Source organism: Canis aureus, chromosome 20, assembly GCF_053574225.1.
Source record: "Canis aureus isolate CA01 chromosome 20, VMU_Caureus_v.1.0, whole genome shotgun sequence".
Taxonomy (NCBI): Eukaryota; Metazoa; Chordata; class Mammalia; order Carnivora; family Canidae; genus Canis; species Canis aureus.
The window spans coordinates 42,228,354-42,251,914 of record NC_135630.1 but is presented as its reverse complement, the minus strand read 5'-3'; the positions used below and the strand labels follow the sequence as shown (position 1 = coordinate 42,251,914).

The 23,561-nt window shown below is 47.2% G+C and overlaps 1 protein-coding gene across 1 annotated transcript in view; it reads left to right on the top strand.

Annotated features, from left to right (window-relative positions):
• Window positions 1-866: 866 nt before the first annotated feature.
• LYPD1 (LY6/PLAUR domain containing 1) overlaps window positions 867-23,561 on the top strand; it is a 44,189-nt gene continuing 21,494 nt past the window's right edge. The window contains exons 1-2 of the mRNA XM_077861476.1: window positions 867-1,218; window positions 2,459-2,596. Of these exons, the coding sequence (XP_077717602.1) occupies window positions 1,167-1,218; window positions 2,459-2,596 (190 nt within the window). The 5' untranslated portion in view covers window positions 867-1,166. The remainder of the gene's footprint in view (window positions 1,219-2,458; window positions 2,597-23,561) is intronic.

Below are 23,561 nucleotides of genomic sequence, written 5' to 3'. Positions count from 1 at the left end.
TGGGGAGGGGACCGGGCAGCCTAAGCCGGAGTCCCGGGCTGGGAAGGCGCGCGCCGGAGAGGACCCGGCGTTGGTGCCAATAACGCGGGACTTCGATGACAGCAGGATGAAGGTGCCCGGCCTTTTGGAGCAAAGGGATCGAGGAGAGCGAGCCCCTTCTTCACCCCGATTTGCCTTCGGGGGGGAACTCGAGACACTTGTCCCGGAGCCCCCCTGTCCGAGGCCGGGCGACCGTCGCGGGGTCGCTGCGCCCTCTTGCCGCGCGCGCCGGCAGCTGGAGCAGGGCTGCCCGGGGGTGACGGCGCCCGTCGGGCAGGGGCCTCGGCACCCACCCCCCCACCACCCCCACCACCCCCACCCCCCCCCGCCCCCCCCCCCCCCCCCGCTGCGGCCAAGCCTGGTCTGAACCCGGGAGCTCCCGGGGCCGGGGGAAAAGAGGCGCAGCTGCGCCGGCCACCCCAGGGCGCCGGCAGGTGTGCAAGTTTGCCAGGCGCACAGGAGCGCGCCCCTCCAGCCGGCGGCCCCGGCCCCGCTGCCCGCCCGCGCCGTCCCCGGCCGGTGGCAGCCCGGGGACCCCGGCAGCGGGGCGCGGCCGAGCGCGCAGCCTCCCGACCCCCGCGCGGCCAGCGGTCTGCGCCCGGCCGGCCCCGCCGCACCTGCTGCCCCCCCCCCGCGCCCCGCCTGCAGCCTCGGGCCCCGGGCAACGACGCCCTCCGTCTCCCCGCGGCGTCCCGGTCCTGGGGACGTGCGGGGGCGGGAGACCAGGGCGACAGGAGGGGGTGGGGACGCGAAAGACGGTCCCAGCCTTCCGCGCCCGCCACCCCCGCCAACTCGGCAGCCGTCACGTGGTGCCTGGGGTGGGAGGTGGGGAGAGGAGGCGAGACTTTTTTGGGCGCTCCGGCTCGCCAGTGGCTCCTCCAGTGTCAGCCGCCAACTCCGGGAGCGCCGGCGGGAAGAGAGCGCCCCGCAGCCGGGAGCCCGGGCGCGGGCGATGCTGGCGCCGCCGGCGGCACCTGCGGCTCCTCTTGGCGGCGGCGGTGGCCTCGGCGACGCGAGCGCGGGCCCCAGCAGCCTCGGCAGCCACAGCCGCTGCGGCCCGGGCAGCCTCCGCCGCGCTCGCCGCCTCTGATGCGCCCGCCCTCCTCCGGCTCCGCGGCTCCGCGAGGATGTGGGTCCTCGGCATCGCGGCAACTTTTTGCGGATTGTTCTTGCTCCAAGGTAGGAGGGCGCCGGGGCCGGGACCCCGCCCGCCCCTCGCCGCCCGGGCACCCACCTCCGGGGCCGTGGTGCGCGGGGTTGCCCGGCGGGGCGCCCCGAGGCGCCGCGAGGCGAAGTGTCCACGTCCCGCGCTGCAGGCGGAGCGGCGGGGGCGGCGCTGTGCGGGACCCGAGCTGCGGAGGCTCGGCTGCGTGGTCGGGGGAGGCAGCGGGGCCGGGGGCCGGGGCGGTCTGAGCGGGGTGCGGCCTCGCGGAGGCGGGGGGCGCGGTGAAGCCCCGACCCCGCCGGGGTACCGGACGCCGCGGGCAGGGGAGCTGCGGGCTGCGCAGCCGGGGCCGGGGCCGGGGCGCGCCGGGGCGGGGCGGGGCGGGGCGGGGGTGCTGCGCCCAGGGCGCGCGACGGGCGTGCGGGCGCGGGGAGGCGCGGGCTCCGCGGCGGTCGGGTCTGTCCGCCAGCGGGGTAGTTGGGTCCAGACCCGAGTAGGGGGGCCGGGCTGGGGCGATGAGCGGGGCCGAACCGCTCACTCCTCCGTTACGCGAGCGGCTCTCGGACCCCGGCCGCGCACCCCGACCGCGCGCCCCGGCCAAGCGGCTGCCCCGAGAGCCAGGACCAAATGGTGGTGGCGTCGCGGCTCGGGCTGCGCGCACACGCCCCTGGCCCGGGCTGGGACCCCCTGCCGCTGCGGGGACCGTCCCGCGAAGGGCCGGGGGCTCGAGGCGCAGCAGCTCCTGGCGGCCGGCGCGGGCTCGGGGGCTCGGGGCTCGGGGGCTCGGGGCTCGGGGGCGCTCGCGGAGGGTCCTCGGAGCCGCGGCACGGGGACGCTGGCGACGAGCCTCAGAACCGAGGAGGCGTCTGCGAACGCAATCGTGAGTGGTGCCAAAATAGCAATTAAGTGATTTGTAACCAATTAACAATTAGGCGAATCCTTCGCTGTAGGTGGGGGCGGAAGCAAGTCTCTGGAGCCACTTCACTCTCGCTTTGTGCCCCGGCCCTTTCAACTTGCGTGGGGGGGAAGCCAAGCCGGGTGCGGTGGGGGACGGCCCCCGGGGTGTCGGGGTGTGGGGGTGTCGGGCTGCTGCGGGACCCCGGCGGCCGCGCCGCCCCCCCCTCCCCGGTCGGTATGTGGGGCCCCCCGGGGGTCGGGATCCGTGCGTGGCGGGCTGGGGCCCGGGCGGGTCGCCGATTCCCGAGGGGTCTCCGTGGGGGCTGCGTCCGAGCCCGACTGCGTCTGTCCCCGCAGGCTCTGCGCTGCAAATCCAGTGTTACCAGTGTGAAGAATTCCAGCTGAACAACGACTGCTCCTCCCCCGAGTTCATCGTGAATTGCACGGTGAACGTGCAAGACATGTGCCAGAAAGAAGTGATGGAGCAAAGCGCGGGTGAGACCCCGGTAGCGCCCCTCGAGGCCCGCGCGGGCCCGCGGTAGGAGTTGGGGAGGGAGGGCACCTCCTTACCGGGGAGGGGACCGACTTTGATTTAATGCACACACGCCGCTTATCGCAGGTTCACTTTTACGGTGCTGGCAAAATGAAGAGTTTCGAGTCACTTTAATCTCATTAGAGTTAATTACCAGGGCTTCTCCCCAAGGGACTCAGGAGGGGAAGTGCATTTAAATTAGTGGCTCTCCTCTTTTTATTTACTCCCCTCACCTCCCTCTGCTAAAAAGCTGATCAGGAGACTGGAAAATATATGGATAACCAGCTCCGCTTGGGCTACTAGACAGTAGCCTGTGAGCAGTGTCAGCCTGAAATATGAAGCTAGTTGAAGTTCCCAGAGGTCAGAGCTTGAAAAATGTGTTTTGTCACAAAGCCACGCCATATTTCTTAGAAGAACACTACAGGATCTTTATTTAATTTTAGAGCTACTGCATCAAATTTCAGGCACAAATTGCCAAGATTGTTCAAAGGAATGTAGTTTCCAGCCTCACAAGCTTAGCTGATGAGAGGTGCTGGGCTTTGTGCAGAGCGGAAGCGGGTCTTGTGAGGCGAAACCTCACTTACTCCCTCTGACCCCAGTTGTCTTACTGTCCACTTCCTGTAACTCCCCAGGTCCGCCTCCCCATCCACTCACCAGAAATCAGAGTCCTCCCACAAGTACACCTTTGGGGAAATGGGTGGAACTCCAGCTTCCATTCCAAGGTCAAATCCATCAACAGAGACCTTGCCATTTTCAGGATAATAAACATATGGGAAATAGCATCTTGTGGTGAATGATGTAGATTGAGCCAAAATTCTGCTCCCCTTTAATCTGCTGAACTGTAGGGGCCCACAGAGCTTTTGGTTGAAGGGATTAAATCTGGGAAGGGATTCTCTGAATCCACTAGCAAATGAATGCCAGGGCTCCAGTTTTAAAGGCAGCACCTTGGAAAAGTAGTTTCTTCTCAGAGAAGGGCCTGGAAATGCCCTGTTGCCAACCACAGGGATATTGGAGGATCAGATAGCTAGCTCATCACTGTGCCATGGTGTGGTGCACATGCACAGTTTTAGTTTATTTTTTATTTTATTTTAAGATTTTATTTATTTATTCATGAGAGACACAGAAAGAGAGGCAGAGGGAGAAGCAGGCTCCATGCAGGGAGCTCGACATGGGACTTGATCCCCGGTCTCCAGGATCACACCTCAGGCTGCAGGCGGCGCCAAGCCGCTGCGCCACCAGGGCCACCCACATGCACAGTTTTAAAAGCTGGTCTTTATAGGTCATTAGGTATGGTTTCCTTCCACCCAAATCGCTCTTTGGGGAAGCCTGAGACATAACTGCTCTCAAGGATAACGTGTCCCAAGAAAAGCCGCAACTGTTGTTTTGTCATTTGTCCTGGGATTGGGGCTATCACAAAAGCAAAACAAAATTTAGTGACGATTTTGTAGCTAAGATTGATATCTATGATTTTGATAATGGTTTCTATTCTCCTTGTGTTGCATTCCTGAGCATTTTACCTGAGCAAAACTCTGCCCTCCTACTAGAGGAACTGCTTTGATTTTAGTTGGAATCGCTCTGAATACTGTAGTGTTTGTTTTTGTTTTTTTTTCTTCCAAATATTTGCAGCTTTCTTCCAGGTGGTAGTTTAGAGCCAGGAAAAAAAAATGTGGACGGGGGGATAAACTGTGGACACATTAGGAACTTTCTTGGGATCCTCTAGGCCACTGCTTATCTGGGTATTGTGTTTTATAAGCTGGGATATGTTTGAGACAAGAGAGAAAGATATGAACCAAACTACAGCCAGATGAGGTGTCCTTTTTCAGAGAGCTACTTCTTCCTAGAAGTGTATGTAAGATAAATATCACACATTCCATTTTCAAAGTGCTGTTTTTCCTCTCGCTCTATTCTCTGCTCCAAACAATGCTGTAAGAAAGGCAAAGCGGGCATCATAATGCCAATGTTATCTATGGGAACCCTTTAGCATAGTCTCTAAGTGCCAGGCCTGAAGTTGCTATTAGTTAGATTGAGGTGGGCTCCTTCTCTCCAAACTCAGTTCCCTCAGGCATGTGTCCTGGACCAGAGAGTGAAATAATAAAGCAACACCAGTTGTGAAGTCTGAAAAACAAACAGTTGACGGACTCAACGGAAAAACCTGTTATAAGGGGAGGGACACAGATTTTAAGCCTGAATTCAGTAGAAGTCAGCCAAATGCATGTCCCTGCATCAAAAGAACAGTGTTTAGGGGTGTGATCCTTCCAAGGCACTTCCATTTTCATCTCCTAGTAGTTGTCAGACCAATCAATTTAAGTGGCTCTCAACCCTTCTCGTGCTAGCAGGGATGGAGAGCCAAACTCAGATTTGACTGTGAAGTGACCACAGGTAGTACAGTCATCACAGTCCGAAGAGCGTGCATGCCCTACACAGCCCGTACTTTTCTGGGTGCTTCGCGTGGAGCATCTCAGGAAATCTGGTAGTCTTCTTTTGCAGCCTTTGTTTCCTTAGGCCCCGACCCACCAGCGTTTGCAGAGTTAGCTTTTCCACTCTGGGGAAAGAAAGTCACACCTGTTACATCATACCCTTAGGAACCGAAGTCAGAATTATTTTCATTGGACCAATAACCTCTTATTCTGAGAATCTTAGTGCATTAGAACTAAAAGGTCCCAGTGACACAGAATTAAAGGTGCACATCAGAATTGTCCTGGAAGTTTTGCCTCCCCTCACCCTTGAAGAAGCCAGTTCACTAAGTCTGTGAAATACCCAGCTGTGGGTCTCCCCAAGTGACTCTGGGGTGCCCTGAGTCTGGACCAACTTTTTTGTATTCTAGAGGAGGAAATGAGGGGCCAGAAAAGTTACAGATCTGGTCCATGTCCACTGGCCGACTGTTACCAAGAGGCCCCTGCTTTCCTGAACCAGCACCTTCTATAGTAAAACATGCCACTGAGGTTTGCCCGGAAGGATAATTTAGGACGAGTGCTAAAGATTTAGATGGTCTTCATGTCCACCATATTCACCTGACAGGCTTAGTGAACTGGTTGACTGGACAGGCCACGAAATGGATTTTAAATGAAGATGAGAACCAACCAGTAGGATTTTTAAAGCCTAGTGCTCTGTGGACTGGCAGTTTTCATAGGTCTAGGAAAAGCACAGTTTTTAACAGAATAAGAGATTGTAATGAACCAAGCACGTTTGACATTAAGCAGTGATAAGAGGCATTCTCTTTCCAAAAAAATACCAGTGATGCAATATACTCAGGCCTTTAGTTAGTCCTTTCTGGATTAAGCCTGCAAACTCAGCTCTTAGGAATTTTGAGGCAGGTACATTTAATTTTCAATTGGGAAGTACGTTTAAAATTAACCTTTACCTATTCCCCAGAGAGACATTCCTATTAGGTGCGGAGATTTTTTTCCACTGCTCTTTTTCCCCTTGGTCATTTCTAGAGTAATAAGGCACTGGGCTGTGGGGGAAGGAAAACTTTCTTTCATTGTCCTTACTAATTGATATTTAAATGTTTGCATAACAAATGACTTGTTCTCACAAGTTCTGCTCTTAATGAGTTAGCATCTACTTACCAGCACCCTTGATAATGACATTTCTTTTGCCCTGGCTTATCACTGCACTCTGAAAAATATTTCAAATATTGATTCTCGGTTCAGAATAGAAGCTCCCCCCATATGAATTTTTAAACCAGGATATAAAGCATGTGAATTTGCATTTGTTTGACAGTGCAATCTTGTAATTAGAGTTTTTCCTCTTGACTAGATACAGTGAAAGGGGCATAATTTAATTTTTATAGACTAGCCAATTTCTGCCCTAAGTAAAATATAGCTCTGTCAGTGAGCAAAATGTTACAGGTTCTCCTAAACCTTATTTAAAAGTTAAATGCAGTATATTGAGAGAAAGTTCATGGTCTGAATCAGTAACCTAATCGATCTCTTCACCCATCCTTTGCAACATGCATTAATCTATTTGTCTGTTTTGCAATACAAGAGTTACTGATTTATATGCCATGTTGCATCTACATTATGGTTGTATAAGTAATGGTTGTTTTCCTTTTGGATTAGTTAGTTGCCCATTCAGTTGGGCAGGGATGGTTCCATGCCTCGGATAGGTTAATTTTATGCCCTATTTTCTCACGAGCTAAATAAGGGAAAGCAAATGAGGACCTGATGTCCCCAGAATAATCAGTCATCTACTGTTCGGTTATGGTTAGCTTCTCGTTTCTACTATCTTTTCTTGTGTCTATGCACTGCTTAATTTTCCCACAATTTAAAATAATAGGCTCTAGTTTGTCCTTGGAGTAGACTCGAAAGGAAAAAGGGTCAGTTCTGTTAATTAGTATTATATCATAGTTCCTTTATACATGGATTCATTTATTTAAGGCACACGCAGGCATGTACGTGCACCCAGATGGCATGTCCATGTATGTGCTGTCTTTTTATGTTCTTACCTATATATGTTTGCATGTACATCTATATAATTAGTGTCAGAAAAAGAAAACTATTAAGTCCTATTCCTTTGCAGACATTCAGATCATAAATTAATCTACCTTATATTGTATGCACAAAGACATTTTCTAACATTTTTTCTAGAACAATTTTGTTAAGAGCACCAATAGTATCTGATAATCTTCCACTGTTCCCTGTCTGCCGCTGTCTACCTTTCTTCTCTCCTGTCATCTCCTGCATCCCACCTGCAGTCCTTACTTTCTCACTCTCAAATTCATTTTGGATCAATTCCACATGCTATGCACTGTGCTCTAAGAATGAAGTGAAGAACCCAAGTCAAAACCCAATCACCCTATTTTAATTTTGCTAAGGAGACTTGAACGGGTTGCAAAACTTTAAAAAAAAAAAAAAAAAAAAAACCTCAGATGCCAAGAAAGATATCCTCAAATGTTAACACAGTCCTGCTATAAAGGTTTCCATGTCAAACTTGATCAAGCTATGAATTACACAGGAAAAGATTCTGTGCAGTGAGGTCAATAGCACTCTGTCTCTTCCAGCAGAACACTAAAAGAACACCTCTCTCTTCCGGGCAAGTCATTTTGCCAGTTGGTTTGTTCAGTTAGTCCTCAAGCATCCATCCTTTTCAGGTGGCAGGCACAGGGGGCTGCTGAGGAAGTATTCGGAGAGTAAATACCAAGTGTCATTAGTCCCTTGGACTCTCCAGTAAGTGAAGCATTTGTTTATGTTAACTTCCCAGCTGAACAAGCAGCTAGCGCAGACCTCCCATCTCCATAGATGAAATGTTTGAAGATTGATCCAGCTCTCCCATAGCACTAATTCCTCCCACTACAATTTCACAAAAGCTTCCATCATTGATGGTTTTCCTAATGAGTTTAAACAGAGAGGCTTCAAAGCTGAGGTTTTTTCCCAAGTGAAAAATGGAGCGGAGTATGAAAACAAAACATACCGTTTCCTTTGAACTTTGGAAGGAAATCTGCTTCCTTGATATATTCCTGAAACAAAAAGATCTGACTCTGCAGCCTGCTTCCTCCCTTTCTCCCTCTCTCTCTCTCCTTCCCTGCTTTCTTCTTGCCTGCCTCTGCCCTGTCTCCTTCTCCCTCCTGAGTCCCTCCCTCCCACCCTTAATCCTTCCCTTTCTTTTTACTTTCAAACTTCTAGAATGAATGAGGGCCCCTGGGTGGCTCAGTGGTTGAGCATCTGCCTTTGGCTCAGGTCATCATCCCAGATCCTGGGACTGAGTCCCACATCAGGCTCCCTCTGCCTATGTCTCTGCCTCTCTGTGTGTCTCATGAATGAATAAATAAAATCTTTCAAAAAAAAATTGGAATGATTGAATGACTTAAATTCTAATGCCCAAATCTGGAAAAGGTTTATTAGCACGCTCTGCAGAAGGATTCGATACCCCAGCCCCTGTTTTTAGTACTTGAGTGGGAAGGGCACTTAGCCCTATTGGAAAAGACAATGCCCACGTACCTGGCTCCCTGTGCTTGGTAACTTTAAAGAGATTTTTTAATGTCCCACAGGCTGAGTTTCCTCTCCTGTAAGATGTAGAGACAGGCCACCAGTTTTCTTGTGCAACGTGAGACAGTGAGAAATGCTGTCAGCATAACCACCTTTTGGAATCAATCCTAAAAGGAGAAAGCTGCCGGAATGCTCCCCAGGAGTTGCTTCATCTGCTATCTGTACCTGCCTCTGAAGACGGCCCAGATATCTTAGCCTACATTACTTTGCACACTATCTCGTTACTTTGCACACTATCTCCTCCGTTCTCAGACTGAGAGTCCTTGAATGTAACTTTGAATTCCTTACAACAGGACCCTCATAATTAGCTTAAAAGGTTCACAGTGAGATAATATCTTAACTTGAGAGTTGGTAAATCTGAGATGCAGAGAGGTTGAGCAATTTGCTAAAGACTACACAGACAGTGGGATTGAAATTCAGGTCCTTTCCCTTCCCTAGGATTTCTTCCATCATTAAAATGCCATTTTTTTGCATTCTTTAATAACAATTTTTGAGATATAATCTAGGTTCTACAAAACTCACCCTTTTGAAGTGTATAATTCAGTGGTCTTTAGTATATTCAGAGTTGTAAGTATAACCTACTTCCAGATATTTAATTCCAGAACATTTTCATCACCCCCCCAAAACCCCTGTACCTGTTAGCAGTCACTAATCTGGGAACCACTAGTCTATTTTCTGTCTCTGTGGATTTGCCTATTCTGGACATTTCACATAAATGAAACTATGGAATATGTGGCCTTTTGTGACTGGCTTTCTTTGGTTTAGGGTGATATTTTTTTAATTCATCCATTTCACATCTCATTTGGAGATGTCTTTCCTCCTACTTGTACAGGGGACTGATAGGAAGGCTCAGGTTTGGAAAATGCCTAAATTCCTGGAGGGGATGAGACATGAGACAGGGTGGGTGGGATGGGGCATGCTTGTGAACTTCACAGATGGATGAGCCGATTTACTTACTGAGGCTTTGCCAAAAGCAAGTCATTCCAGTGAGCTGCAGGGCAAAGGAGTTCCCACTCATCAAGCATCCATGGGCCAAGCACTGGGCTTTCCATCCGCTGCCATCTTTAAAGATTAATGTGCTTCTCCAGGAGAGGATCTTGAATTGGTAGGTGTCAACCACAAGAATCCTCAGGCATCTGCATGGGCTATTCCTTAATTCCTGACTGTCTTACTGGGATCCCAGCTGCCTGTCCCAACACCTGACCTCACTGATAGGCCAGGGTTCCCAGGGGCCGTGCACCGTGTTGGCCAGAAGAGATCTTAATTTATAATTGTACAGATGAGAAGAAAGGCGTCTTCTTTCCTGAAGCTTGAAACCTCCTGAGCAGTCCATTTCTCTTTCTTCCCTTGAGAAAGCTTGAGGGTAGAGCCGGTTGAGACTTATTGCGGGGAGGGATTTTGATTAAGGAGATGAGATTCTGGTGTGATTAGGTCACCCACAACCAATACTCAGGGAACATGTGCAAATCTTTTCTCTCTGACCAAATCACTGATCACAGCTTTTAAGTAGGCAGAATTATGTACTCCTTTAAAAGTGAGAAGTCTTTTTTTTTTTTCTCTGTTATTCCCTCCTTAACAACTAAGCTAGATTCTTGCTTACCTACAGTTTTCATTGTGGTAGGAGTGATAGTATTTTGGGGTAAAGAGAGTTGCTGGTAGAAGAACAATATGTTTCCTCCCCTGGGCATTCTACAAAAGGCCTTGCCTATAATTTAGGAGCTTCAACCCAACCTGGGTTGAATCAGCCTGCATATAAAGAAAAGAATGATGGGATATGCCATCAATTCTTTCTATCTGTGCTAAACTTTGGGGTTTGGCTACATTGTAATTCAGGAGCTGTTTGCACAGGCCAGAGCTGCAGGGCATGTTCTCTTATTAATACTTTGCTTCCAATCTTCTGATTGCTTCCAACAGTACAAAGCAAAGCAGGAGATGAACTGAATTAAGTGCTTTAGATAAGGTGAAACCATAGAGAGCTTCTAATAAATTGCTTTTTTAAAGGAATGCATTTTAAATAGAAAAAAGCAGTGACGGTTCACGACGTTGATTTCGAGCTTTATGACTTTGCAAGCCATGAGAGGGATCCAGATGCAAAAGTGATGAAGTGTTGTATTATTTTAAGGAAGTTGTGATACTTGGTCCAGTGCATTTCATTTCTCACTGGACATGGACAATAGCTTTTTATGTTTTTCTATTTCTTGGACTTGTTGGCGGGAGCGGAGAAACGACTAGAGACAGTGCCAGAGGCGGGTGGCGCCAGGCGCGCCGCGCTGGGCCCACTGTCGCCCGTGCGTGCTCTGCTCAGCACGCATGCGAATGTGCAGAGCAGTTTACAGTGCCCTCCGCTGAGGCTTCTTCAAAGAGCATCTGCGGAAGCAGGTGTATTAACTGACGCCGGGCCGTGGGTTTTATGCACTGTTTTATTGCTCATGCAAAATCTAGCAAACCACTTGGGTCTCCCGTTAACTTCAGAGAATCTGTTCAGAAACAACGAGAGGCTGGGCAGGTTGACTAGTTTTCCACCCAGTGAAGACATCCAAGCTGGGAGTGCAAAGAGATCTGGGCTTCAAAGCCAGCCCAGAGTCTTTGGAGAATTTCCCGGCCTTCAGCGGGCAAGGCAGCAGGTGGGCGGAGCCGCACCTGGAGAGTGAAGCCTGAGCTAACTTTCTTTGAAAGGTCAAACGACTTTCTACGCAGCCTGCCACTTGCTGTTGGAAGCAAAAGAAGAGTAAGGCAAGGCAGATGCAGACGGTTTATGTAAGAGTGGGATAAGGTCTAGAGAGACTAAAGCAACCCCCTGTAGAAAGAGGCTGGGTGTAGAAAGGCCAGCCAGGGCCCCTGCTTACCTGTGCCTGGGGAGAAGCATTTCAGACTTGACCTTCGTGGTGCAGGTGAAGGCTGGACTTGACAGCAGGGTGTTCTGACAATTTTATCTTTGTTCATTCTCCAGCCAAGCAGTGTGCCTGGCGCCGGAACCGTTCAGTGTTTTAGAATATGTTGCCCTAATCCAACTAAACTACAGCTTTATGCACTAGAGCGCATTCATGGCTTTCATTTCTGGATACAGTGCTCATCCCTGTGGCTTACTTCCCCCACCTTCCTCCTCCTCCTGTCTGTCTGTCTCTGTCTCATATTCATTCTCTCTCTCTCTCTCTCTCTCTCTCTCTCTCTCTCCCCCTCCCTCCCCCCCCCCCCCCCACACACTCACACACTTAGACTCACTCCCTGGTATGTAGACACCCAACAAATATTTGCTGAATGAGTGTACTTGAAGAAATCAAGTTCCAAGCAAAACCAGATAGATTGATTGGCATTTAAAAAATATTAGATCAGAAATGAGGGAGCTTAAATCCCTAGCATAGGAAGAAAAATAGAGCAAAGGTAAGTTTAGTATATTATTTGCTTCTCAGAAAAAAACTAGAATAAGCTGACTGATGCCTATTAGTCACAGTTGTCATTTAAGGAACAATCTGAAGTGTCACACACCTCAGTTTTTCTAGTTTATCAGCTCACTTTCAGGGCCAATCTAGCTGAGATCTGCATAGGAGTATTTTCTGAAAGTGCACGCATTTGCGCGCATGCGCTCACACACACACACACACACACACACACACACACACCTCGCTCTACAGCGTCCAGCCACGTGGTAGTCAAGCCAGCTGGGGACGGGTCACTGCCTAGCCAGTCCGGTCAGCCAGAGGTTTCTGTTACTTGGAACTCTGTGGCACTGCAGAGCTCTATCTTGGTGTGAACCTCCTAAGGGAGAAAGTACCCCCACCTCGCGTCCCTGCACACAGACACATACTTGTACTCCCCCAGCAGACCTTTGCCCCCCACCCCCAGGCCTCTCTCACACAGGAGATGCAAGTTGGAAATACAAATGGAGATGCTCCACAAGACAAGAGCCATCCAGACTTGTAAGCACGGCCTGGGGAGGGGGGTTGTGGGGGTGGAGGGCATACTTCTAAACTAATTTGGGAAAGCTAAAGCATGAAGGGAAGCAGGGTCATGGGAAATAGCCCATGATTTTGCTCTCTGCCTCCCACTTATACTGTTTCACTGAGCTCTAAGAGCCAACTAATTGTATTCTTGCCCCATTATTGAATATCATTAATATCGTTGTCCTGGAACCTAAGTACAATTCTCCAGCTCTGGCTGCACAACTCCTAGGCCTCAAGAAGCACTGTGCTTTCCCCCTTCTTAGTCTATGGGGCTGAGCTTCAGAAGAGAATAACCAGCTATTGCTGCCGATAGATTCCCATGTACTCTTGCCTACACTCCAGACCTCACCTACTGAATCCCTGTTTTTGGCAGCAAGTAACAAGCAGGGACTGAAGCCATCAAGGCAGTCCAGTCGTAGGTGGACCTGGGGTGGTCCCTATAGCTCTGTGATGCTGTCAAAAATCAGCTTCTCTCCGTTTGCCTTCTCACTTCCAAAGCATGTTGGCTTTCCAAGGCTTTTTGCCTCTTGGTCATAAGATGTCTGCTGTGTCCAAGGTAAAGGGAAAGTATAGCATCAGGAGTTTTTATCTTCAGTTTTTCCTTTGACTAAGAAAAAGAAAGCTCTCCCAAAGGTCCCTAAGAGAATTCTGCTTATTTTCCGTTGGTCAGAATGTTGTCTCATGGCCATGACTTGATGTAAGGAAGATGGCAGTGGCTTTTGGGTGGCCAACTATAGTGGCTGCCAAATCAGCTTTTGAGAAATCCATGCACGAAATTAGAAAGTCGAGCACAATGCCTCTGTGAGGCCTGGGATAAAGAACAGGAATGATTCTCTCTCCCAAACATCACTTCCTCTTTTGCCTAAAGTGAACACCGAAATGCATTGTCAAAGGACCTTCATCCTAAATCACTGTCATGTCTTGGAAAAGGAAAGGAATACATAACACTAGTGAGTGATGTCCTGAAGCTTAATTCAAGATTTCTGTGACGTTCCAGAATTTGGGTTCACTGAATGCTGAGCTATAAGAGTGTAACTCCATTCTAGGGCAAGGATATCTTCTACAGAAGAGAATGCCATATTCTGGCAACAGGTACAAGGGTTTGGGTTAAAGACTTAGATGTTCTTGGCTTATCTCATCTGGAGCCATTATGCCACCAGTGACTCTATTTTTCCTTCATTTGGGTGAATTTTTGTGCAAGAAAGTGATGATTCAGGTTTGAGCCCCTCTATGTTAATCTTACCCTTTCAGAACAATAAGCAGAAGGACTTCCAGGTTAAAACTGCAAAGGCACAGTTTCATAAATTATTGAAGGGCACTGTTAATACTGAGATAAGTCATAAATATCTATTTCCTCAATCCCCCATGGCAAATGGGGGCACAGAGACACCACCTGAGAAAAAACAAGTGACTGTGCAGAAACCTTCCTGGCTCAGAAAGTTACAAATGAGCAGAGAAGTCCAAATCTAATGTGAAGCTAAAGTAAAACTAACAATTGGCATCATACATTATGAGTTGGTTGCTTGCTTGCTATAATTAAGTTGGCATCAGTGGTTAACAGCCTTGAAAATTAAACTCAACAAAAAAACTTTTGAAAAGGGTAATCAAAGGATTCTGAATAATGAAGTTAACACATCCCTGTTAGAAGGAAAAAGAATGTTCTTGCAGCATCTTGTTTCATGTCTTTTTTGTGGTGGGGGGTCGTGGTGGTGGTGGTGATGGTTTCAACAGACACGTTGGTTTTTACCCTCAGGGTCACTGCCGCTCCTTCACATTACTGTCACTTTCCAGTCCTACTGGCACCATTTAGATGGACATGGCGTCAGTATGGATGTGCAGTGTAGAACTTGGCACTCACCATGTTTTTATTTTTTTGGGGTGTTTTGTTGGCCTTTTGGAATGGATTGTTAGCATTCTTGTTTGGTTCCTGTGGCCATCTGTAGCTCAAGTGGAGGGGTTTCTTTGGCTTTTAAAATATTCACATCCATGGCAAAGGGAAAGTACTTAAGAGCCAGAACACATAATTGTCCAGAAAAGAACTACCTTCTGGGTTTTCTCCTTTCTTTTTATGCCTGATAAACGGCGCCCATCATGGCCCTAACGAGGCAAAAATATAGATAAGCCTCTTCTTCCTGAGATGTTCCCATTAGAATGCAGACACTGTCAAAATTCCTCACATGGTGTTCTTTAAGAGAAAAAAATATATACTTGGGAACAGATCGAAGATCTTTTTTCTCACAGTTTCTTTCAAAGCTCAGTGAAAATGCATATAGTTCATTCCAATTACCCGTTTCCAAGCATTTTTCTTTGAGGAGCTGTTCCTAGTTCTGCATAGAATATTTATTGTGATGTAATCATAACTCTGGTGCAGCAAGTGTTGGTTATTTTTTGAGTAGAGGAAGATTAGTCTCACTCCCAGACGGGCATTCATACAAGTAGCACTTTTCCATAGAAGTTGACTTTAAAACTGAATTGTACAACGTGGGGTGAAAGTAATGGACTATTAAAGGCCCTGTTTAGAAACTTCTATCTTTGTGCGAGCAAAGAGAGCAGATGCAAAGGAAACTGTTGGAAAAAATAAATGCACGATGGTCTGTAAAGAGGAGGGAACAATGCTTTATGCCTCTGTTGAATTGCTGTTGGGGCAGAGGCTAAAGTGAGAAAACTAGGAAAATAGGTTATTTTATAAATATATTTAGAGGGCACCTTGGTGGCTCAGTTGGTTAGACGTCTGCCTTCGGCTCAGGTCATGATCCTGGGGTCCCAGGATCCAGCCCCACATTGGGCTCCCTGCTCAGCCGGGAGTCTGCTTCTTCCTCTCCCTCTGCCCCTCACTCATCCATGCTCTCTCTGTCTTCCTTACACTTTCTCTCTCTAATAAATAAAATCTTTTTAAAAAATGAAAAAAAAAAACCCTAATTAGAGCCAGTAGGTCATAAAAGAAGTGTAAGTCCCATATACTCTTTGGGATGCCCCAAATTCACTTGTATATCTGTGTGTGCTTGGAGGTGGACTGGTGTATGGTGCTCTAGATCCTCTTTTTGTGACAGTAGGGCTCAATTCATCCAGCAAAAACAATGTTAAATGGTTATTGTTTATCATGTTCAAAGTCCAGAGGCTACTTGGGATAGAGATTGGTTGGAAAATGCTTCCCGACTCCAGAGAGAGTCGTGGCCATAGAAATAAGTTCCAGGACACCGAGTAGACTGGGAAAGGTGGAACCTGGTGGCATCTAGAAAGTGCCTGATGGTTAACAGCCTCTCTTCTTACCCAGGCCTTGAGCAAGCTGAGAAATAAAACAAAGAACCAGGGCAGGTGAGGGCAAAACTATACCATAGTAACTGAGAAAGACAGACTTGAAGGGAATTTCTTTGGGTTGAGGGTCAAATGGGCTTCCAAATGAGCTGGTCTAATCCAGTCTGTAAAGGCCAAAGAGGGGAAGATTCTCATCCCAAGGAGCAGAGCAGAAAACCTATTTGCTCTAACCCATTCACTCCCAAGAAGGACGAGAAAGCAGATGAGCAATGTGTGTCTGCTGTATTCTTCCCAAATTTATGCATCAGATGTGTCACTCCCTTGAGGACGACGGAATAGAGGTCAGGAGAGGCCAGGAGTTACATTGAGTTCTTTTCCTAAGGAAAGAAACAGATTGCCAAAGATTCCCCTAGGAATCTTCCAGCCCACCCCGCTGAAAAACGGTCATTTCAGGATTCTCCAGAGTCTTTGAGGCAAGAGTGAAGTAGTTAAATAGCACAGATGTTTCGGGCTGCCTGTGTCACATATTGGCCATCGGCATGCGCAGTGGCCAGGTGTTTCGCTGAAGTGCGTGTTGGGGTAGTACATAGAAAAATGATACAGACTTGTCCCTCACTCATACTGACGTCTTTTATAAAACCTTTTTATTTCAAAATAATTTGAGACTTAACAGAAAAGCTGCAAAATGGTACAGACTTTCCTGTTTACCCTTCACCCACCTTCCACTAATGTTAATAACTTGTATAACTGTAGTACAATGACCAAAAACTAGGAAACTAATATTGGTACAATACTCTTAAAAACAAAACAAAACAAACAAACAAAAAAAATAACTCCTAACTAACAATGGTTCGTATTTATAGTTTACCGGTTTTTCCTTTTTCTGTTCTAGAATCCTATCTGGAATCACACATTGCGTTTCATTGTCATGCCTCCTTTGTCTCTGCTCATCTCTGACAATTCCTCATTCTTTGTCTTTCGTGATGTTGACACTTTTGAGGAGGACTGGTCAGTTTTTTGCACCCTGTCCCTCAATTTGAGTTGGTCTGATGTGTTCTCATAGTCAGATGGTGGTTATAGGAATATTCAGAAGTGACATGCTATTACTTTTCAGTGAATTATATCAAGAGGTATGTGTGATGTCAGCTTGTCTTATTACGAGTGATGTTAACTTTGATCACTTAATTAAGATGGTGTCTGCTGGGCTTCTCCACAGCATAGTGACTGTTTTTCCCTTTGTAATGAATAGATTACTCGAAGAAAACTCTTTGAAACCATACATACACACATTTGTGTGTATGTATACAAATTACATATACATGTATATCTATGTATATACGTACATCCTATTTCTCCTCAAAATTTGCTCAATAATTTCAGTACCTGTTGGTGTATCTCTACCTCAGCAATTATTGCTTAATTTCTAGTTCTCTCATTTCTTCTGCGTTTATTACTTGGAATCCTTCTGTAAGGTAGAGCTGTCCCTTCTCCAAATATTTATTTCCTCATTTACTTATCTGTATCTGTATCCATCAGTTGATGAATAGTCCCTTCCTTCTATGGGTTCTAATACAGTACTGTTGTTCTTTATTTTATTGCTCAGATTGTTCTGGCTGTCCCTTGGGAGGCTGACCTCTGTCGTTTCAACATGCCCCGTCCTATTTTGGAACACTTGCCTCTATTTGGCATCACAAGATAAGACACTCCAAGCTCATCTTAGATTTTCCCTCCCTTGGCCCTGTGTATCACTTCTCCCTGGCAGTTGTGTTTTTTAAATTAAAAACAGAACACCTCATGTCAAGAAAGTTGATGTTTCTTAGGCATACATCATGGGCTGGCACAGTCCTGGGTGCTTTGCAGGCATTGTCCTCTTAATCTTCACATTTTAGTCTGTTGGATGGGTATACCTTTCTCCCTCTTCAAAAGTATGAACAGGCTTCAAGAAGGTTAGTGCATGATCTCAGTGATAATTCTAGTCTAAGTCTGTTGGACTCCAGGGTTAATGTTTTTTCAACTGTGTGAAGAATTATTCAGAAGCAAAATGAAAGATGGATATTATCTACTTCAGCTTGCTCTCCACCCGGTCTGTAAATGAGAAGATCAAGACTTTTTCAAGAGCCAGAACTTAATGGAGGAAATCAGTGATCTGATTTCTGATCTTCACCAAGGCTAGTATTTCTTTACATCTAACACTGTGAGTAATTCTTCTCAGGTGATTTCCATTGGTAAAATGACTAACAATTTTAGTCCATTACTGAAACTTCCTTTCCTTGTTTGTTTGGTTTGTTTTTTTTTAATTAATTAATTTATTTATTTATGATAGTCACACACAGAGAGAGAGAGAGAGAGGCAGAGACAGGCAGAGGGAGAAGCAGGCTCCATGCACTGGGAACCCGATGTGGGACTCGATCCCAGGTCTCCAGGATCACGCCCTGGGCCAAAGGCAGGCGCCAAACCGCTGCACCACCCAGGGATCCCTCCTTTCCTTGTTTTATGATCAAATACAACTTCCCACTGTGGGGGGCGGGGGGATAAATAAAATTTAAAAAATAAAATAAAAAAAACCAACAAATACAATTTCCCGTTGGGTTTGCCAGCAACTATGAGTTCCAGCTCATTTTTGAGCCTAAGAGATCATTTCAGATAGGTCAAGAAATAATGTGTCAAAAAACAACAACCCCAAAAACCCTGAACAGAAGTCCTTCATACTACTGGATGCCTTCTTAATAAGTAGTGTTGCCACTTTAACTTCCAAATTGTCTCTTTGGCAATAAAAATTCATTTGAAAATGGTATTTGGGGGGATCCCTGGGTGGCTCAGAGGTTAAGCGTCTGCCTTTGGCCCAGGGCATGATCCTGGAGTCCTGGGATCGAGTCCCACATCGGGCTCCCTGCAAGGAGCCTGCTACTCCCTCTGCGTGTGTCTCTGCCTCTCTCTCTCTCTCTCTCTCTTTGTCTCTCATGAATAAATAATTTTTTTAAAAAATGGTGTTTGTGGAAAGAAACAAAATCGTTATTTTTTTTCTTTCCAACTATGATGTTTTAAAGAAGACTTAGAGAATCATTAAATTTCTGAAAGTACATCTAGAAAAACATAATTAAGCTCAGAGGGGAAACAAGTTACCGCATCAGTATTTATATGGTGCCGTAAGAGGCACTGTTGCTTCTTCAAAGCAGAAAATAAAGGGAACAGTCGAGCCCCAGTAATACTCTGGATCTACCATAGTTAGACTCAGGACATCACACAAAACAAGACCTGCTAAAACTGACTAGATGAGGTGGTTTCTGGTTATATCACAGACACTGAGGAAAAAACCCAGGAACTTGTGACACAGGAAGTCAGAGAGGGCTGACTGCTAGAGACAGTTGCACAAATTGACTACCTCAGGGGCAAGGTCTGCTCTGCTTTTCCTGCAGGGTTTTGGCTTTAAATATAACACAACCGTAAGACACCTAAATGTTAATTTTACTCAGTCAACCTGCATCCTGCCATACTGGAAAGAGCGTTATTGTAGTAGCTCTCACTCTGCCCTTTATTCCTCTTTTTTGCCTTCAAGCTGTGCCTGTTCTGTGTTAGGATGGAGCTCCTGCTGGCCGCTCCCACTGCAGGGCTTGTATGTGCTATGAAGAATGTACTTTCTACAGAGACCGTTCAATTTTTTAAAATTGAAAAATATGGATATAAGATTCCACAAATAGTCGAAAACCAGCAAAGATCTTTGGTAGAGTAGCCTTGGCACACTGGGAACCCAGAGACATCCTCTCTGACATTTTCCAAAAAGCTAACGTTCCAAAGGAGCGTCTCTCATATAACTGGAAAGACTGGATGGGAAAGTTAGGTTTCGTTATGCAAAGATGATTGGATTTTGTAGACTAGAACAGAGGTGAGCAAATCTGGCCCAATACCTATGTTATGAACTCCATTGGAGGTGGAGCCTTTGAGAATACTGAGGGTTAGATGAGTGTGAGGGTAAGGCTTCCAATGGGATTGGCTTCCTTATGGGAGAGAGGGAGATACCAGAGTCCTCTGTATACAGGAAGGGCTCCCTTAGGACACAGTTGCCTATAAGCCAAGAAAGTGGTCTTACCAGAAACTTAATTTGCCAGCACCTTGATCTTAGCCTTCTAGTCTCCAAAAGTGTAAGAAATTGTGTGGTGTTCAAGCCATGCAGTCTGGGCTATTTTATTGTGACAGCCTCAGTGGACTAATCTGGCCTATTTCTATAATGGAAATTTTATAGAAACACAGCCACACTCATATGTCACGTATTATCTTTGGCAGCCTCCATGATAAAATATCCGAATCAAGTAGTTGCAGTGGAGACTATTTGCCCTCAAGGACCAAATTGTTTACTATCTAGCCTGTCACAGAAGTGTGCCAACTCCTGCCTACAAACTTACCACATAAACTGTAGGTTTTGAATGGAAAAAGCCACCCCAGTGGAATATGATAGGGCCAAAGGGAGGAAACCAGCCTACTGGGCAGTGCTCAACTCAGCACTGGCCTGATCGCCTCCATGGGTGTCTTTGGTCTTCTAAGCTGGTCCTTTCACACATGAGCTAATGGTTGATTGTGAATATTCCCACTATCAATAGTTGAAGTTTTTGGACAGGTACATGGGGGAACCTGTCCTCTAATGAGGCTGATAGGACAGATCAGTCATGACAGGGAGGTAGAAATGGAGCAAATGTGGTCAAGGAGAAGTGTGGAAAGCAGTGAAGAGGAAACTGGCTCTTCTCTCCCTCTCCATGGCTGTGGATCATCAGGGGTGTCTCAGCCGTGGCTGCGCAGGGCACAGCAGGAGCCAGGTTGTAATGCTGAATGAAATCTTTGCCTGTAGTGAAAGCCTTCTCCCTCGATAAACTGTATTGTGCATCCAGAGCCTACATGTGCCCTCTCCCTGCCCAACGTGGCATTTTGGAAGTTTAGACCACCTGTTGTCAGAATCCTCTACACACTGATGCCTGAGAACCACTGCTTGAGCAGTTTTCACCTACGGAAGGTCTAGAAGTGTCCCCGTCCGGGCAGTGGGTGCATGTTAACAACAGGCCCCTTAATGAAGCGTGCAGGAAAGAACCTCGGTGGAATGTCTGGGCTGAAGGTGGGTAGCACCACACCAGCAATTCAGTACATTAAAAGATTTTATACCCGTGGGCCACCCTCCAGGTCGGCCTAGAGGCTTCTGGGTCAGAATGCCAGCCTTGAAACCATGTTGTAACTCTCAGGGATGGTGAATCCCAAAACCCAGACCACTCCTGGGCTGATGTCAAGCCAAGTTGTTCTGGGTGCCTTTTATTTGGCCTGCTTAGTCTGTGGTGACCCAGCTGCGTTAGGGGCAGGCAGAAAGAGCTGGGCTCCAAGAAAAAACACCATCTTTCTTCTTCCCCTGGTGTAATCAATAATTCAACCCTTTAAAGCAAGCCCGATGCCTGATGGAGTGCCTGCTGCAAAGAAGACGACAGGGGCCATCCAGCATCCACACCAACTTCGAACACTTCTTTCTTGCTTGCTCTGTCCCTCCTGTCTCAGTTGTTCCTGGTCTGCCTTTGGTTTTTCTTCCTCTGAATGCAAAGTGAGCACGTTAGCTAGAATGCGGCCCATATGTAGGCCCAGAGGAATGGAGACGGAATGGGAAAAGCCAGTCATTTTAAATGTCGAAGCACATCAGTGAGGACTAATGTCATTGTCCCCTCTGATGAACCATGATGTGCATAAATTCAGTTAATTAGCTATTTCTGTGAATTCAGGGTATGCGAAAATGCCCCGTGGACAGATAGTAACAGTAAAAATAATAGCAACAGCAAACACTTATATAGCACTTACATATACTTTTGTGCCAGGTGCTTTTTTCAAGTTGCCTTAACTTGGAAAAAAAAGTTCCTAGTGTCTGTAAAATAGGGAGGACACGTGGTGGTACTGAAATGTTTTCGTACCATCTCTTTGGATGCATTTCAATCCTGCTATATGTTGAATTCCAGTGTGTAGGTCACAGGTGATCTAATTCCTTTTTCCTTGTTTTCCTGTTTTATGTCTTCAGCATAACTCGCACAGCATAATTGCCTTCAAAGGCTAATTTCGCTGGTCCCAGGGAATAGGTGAAATGAATTCCCTTGGAAGTAAGCTCAGTATTTTACTTTACCTTTCCTTTATTCCTCTGCATGCCTATCATTCACATCCTAAATAAGACAGAGTAATATGAATGACTTCCTCCAGGAGGACAATTTGTGGTCTTTTTAAAAAGCCAGCATAGCCACCCATCTAAATCCAAGAGCCACCCCCCCCACACACACACACAGGACGCCATCCTCCCTCTAAAGACTTAAAGAGGATTAAAGTTTTAAATGCTGGGTGTCTTGATTAATTTGGTGATAGTGGGATAGAAGTACACTTCTGGTCCACCGCTGAGAACCCTGAGAAATGACGCAGCCTTCCACAGGACAGGTAGTGGCTCCGCAGGATGGAATGGCTGGGGGCTGGCCCAATCTGGGATTAGCCTGGCCTCGTGTGATGGACAGCACTTCATCACCTGCCGAGCCTGCCAGCCCTGGGTCAGAATCCCCACTAGCAAGGCATCGCCTTTCACAGCCCTGCTTGCTTGAACCGACACCTGCAGCTTTGTTTGAGCCTCCTGTAACCTCTGCTACCCAGGCCCCAGCAGCCTAGGAATAAAATTTTGGTTGCTACCAGTCAGAAAAGGACCCACTGTCATGGGCCCCTTTAGATGATCCATTCTCCTTCTGTGCTCTCCCTTTCCATTCCTCATTCATTCGGTATTTTTCAGGCCTTTATGTGTCAGGTGCTGCTCTAATTGCCAGAGCTGCATTCTATTAATGAAGATATCATAGTAAAACTACATCAGGTATTGGAAGTGATTAAAAGAAAAGTAGTATAAGGAGGGGGCATCCCTCAGCTATTTGGGGAAGTCTCCAGAAGATGGCTCACTGCTGCTCTTAAACACTGCCTCTCCAGCAGGGGGTGGCTGCTGGGAGCAGTAGGGTGGCCGCAAGAGTACAGGGAAACCCACCCCCCGCCCACAGTGCTGCTGAAGCCCACGCAGAGCCGTGGCCCCCTTAGCCACACCTGCCTGTCCTCTGGCTATGGTGGTGTGGACCCTGGTCTTCCACTCCGGTGCTCTGTGCTGCTGCCGGCTTCAAGTCTCAGGTCCGTGAAGTGGCTTACTCGGTTTATACTTTTCATTTCTATTAATTTGTCCTGAAGATGCAACCCACAGAAGTCTTCCCACTGTACAACATTCAAACATCATGAATAAATCACAGTGCTTCCTGACTGTGGCTCATTCCCAAAGGGGCAGCCTCTGTTTAGGGGGGGCCTTCTGGACCTCTCTGTCTGAGATAAACTCACCCACTCAGTTTCGTACACACACACCTACACACGCACTGCAAGAGCACATATTGTCTTGCTTTGTGGGTTTTTATTCCCTTACATAAATAGTCTATAAAACTTGGAAATTCATTCTTCTTCCTGAGAACCCCAACAGTATATGGAGTGATTCAGTGTATTGAGCTAGATACGGAGAGAGCTCTGGACATGCCTTTCAACTGCTGCTTAACACCCCATAGTATAAACACACCCTTTTCCTGTGAAAAGGAAAGTATATTTTGTGAAAGTATATTTTGTTTCAAAGGGCAAACACTGAGAAGTGGAACCCTTGGATTTCTAGATTTCAAAGTAGTCTAGATCCTTCCATGTTGCTGTTAGGCCAATTTATACTCTGCCAATAGCTA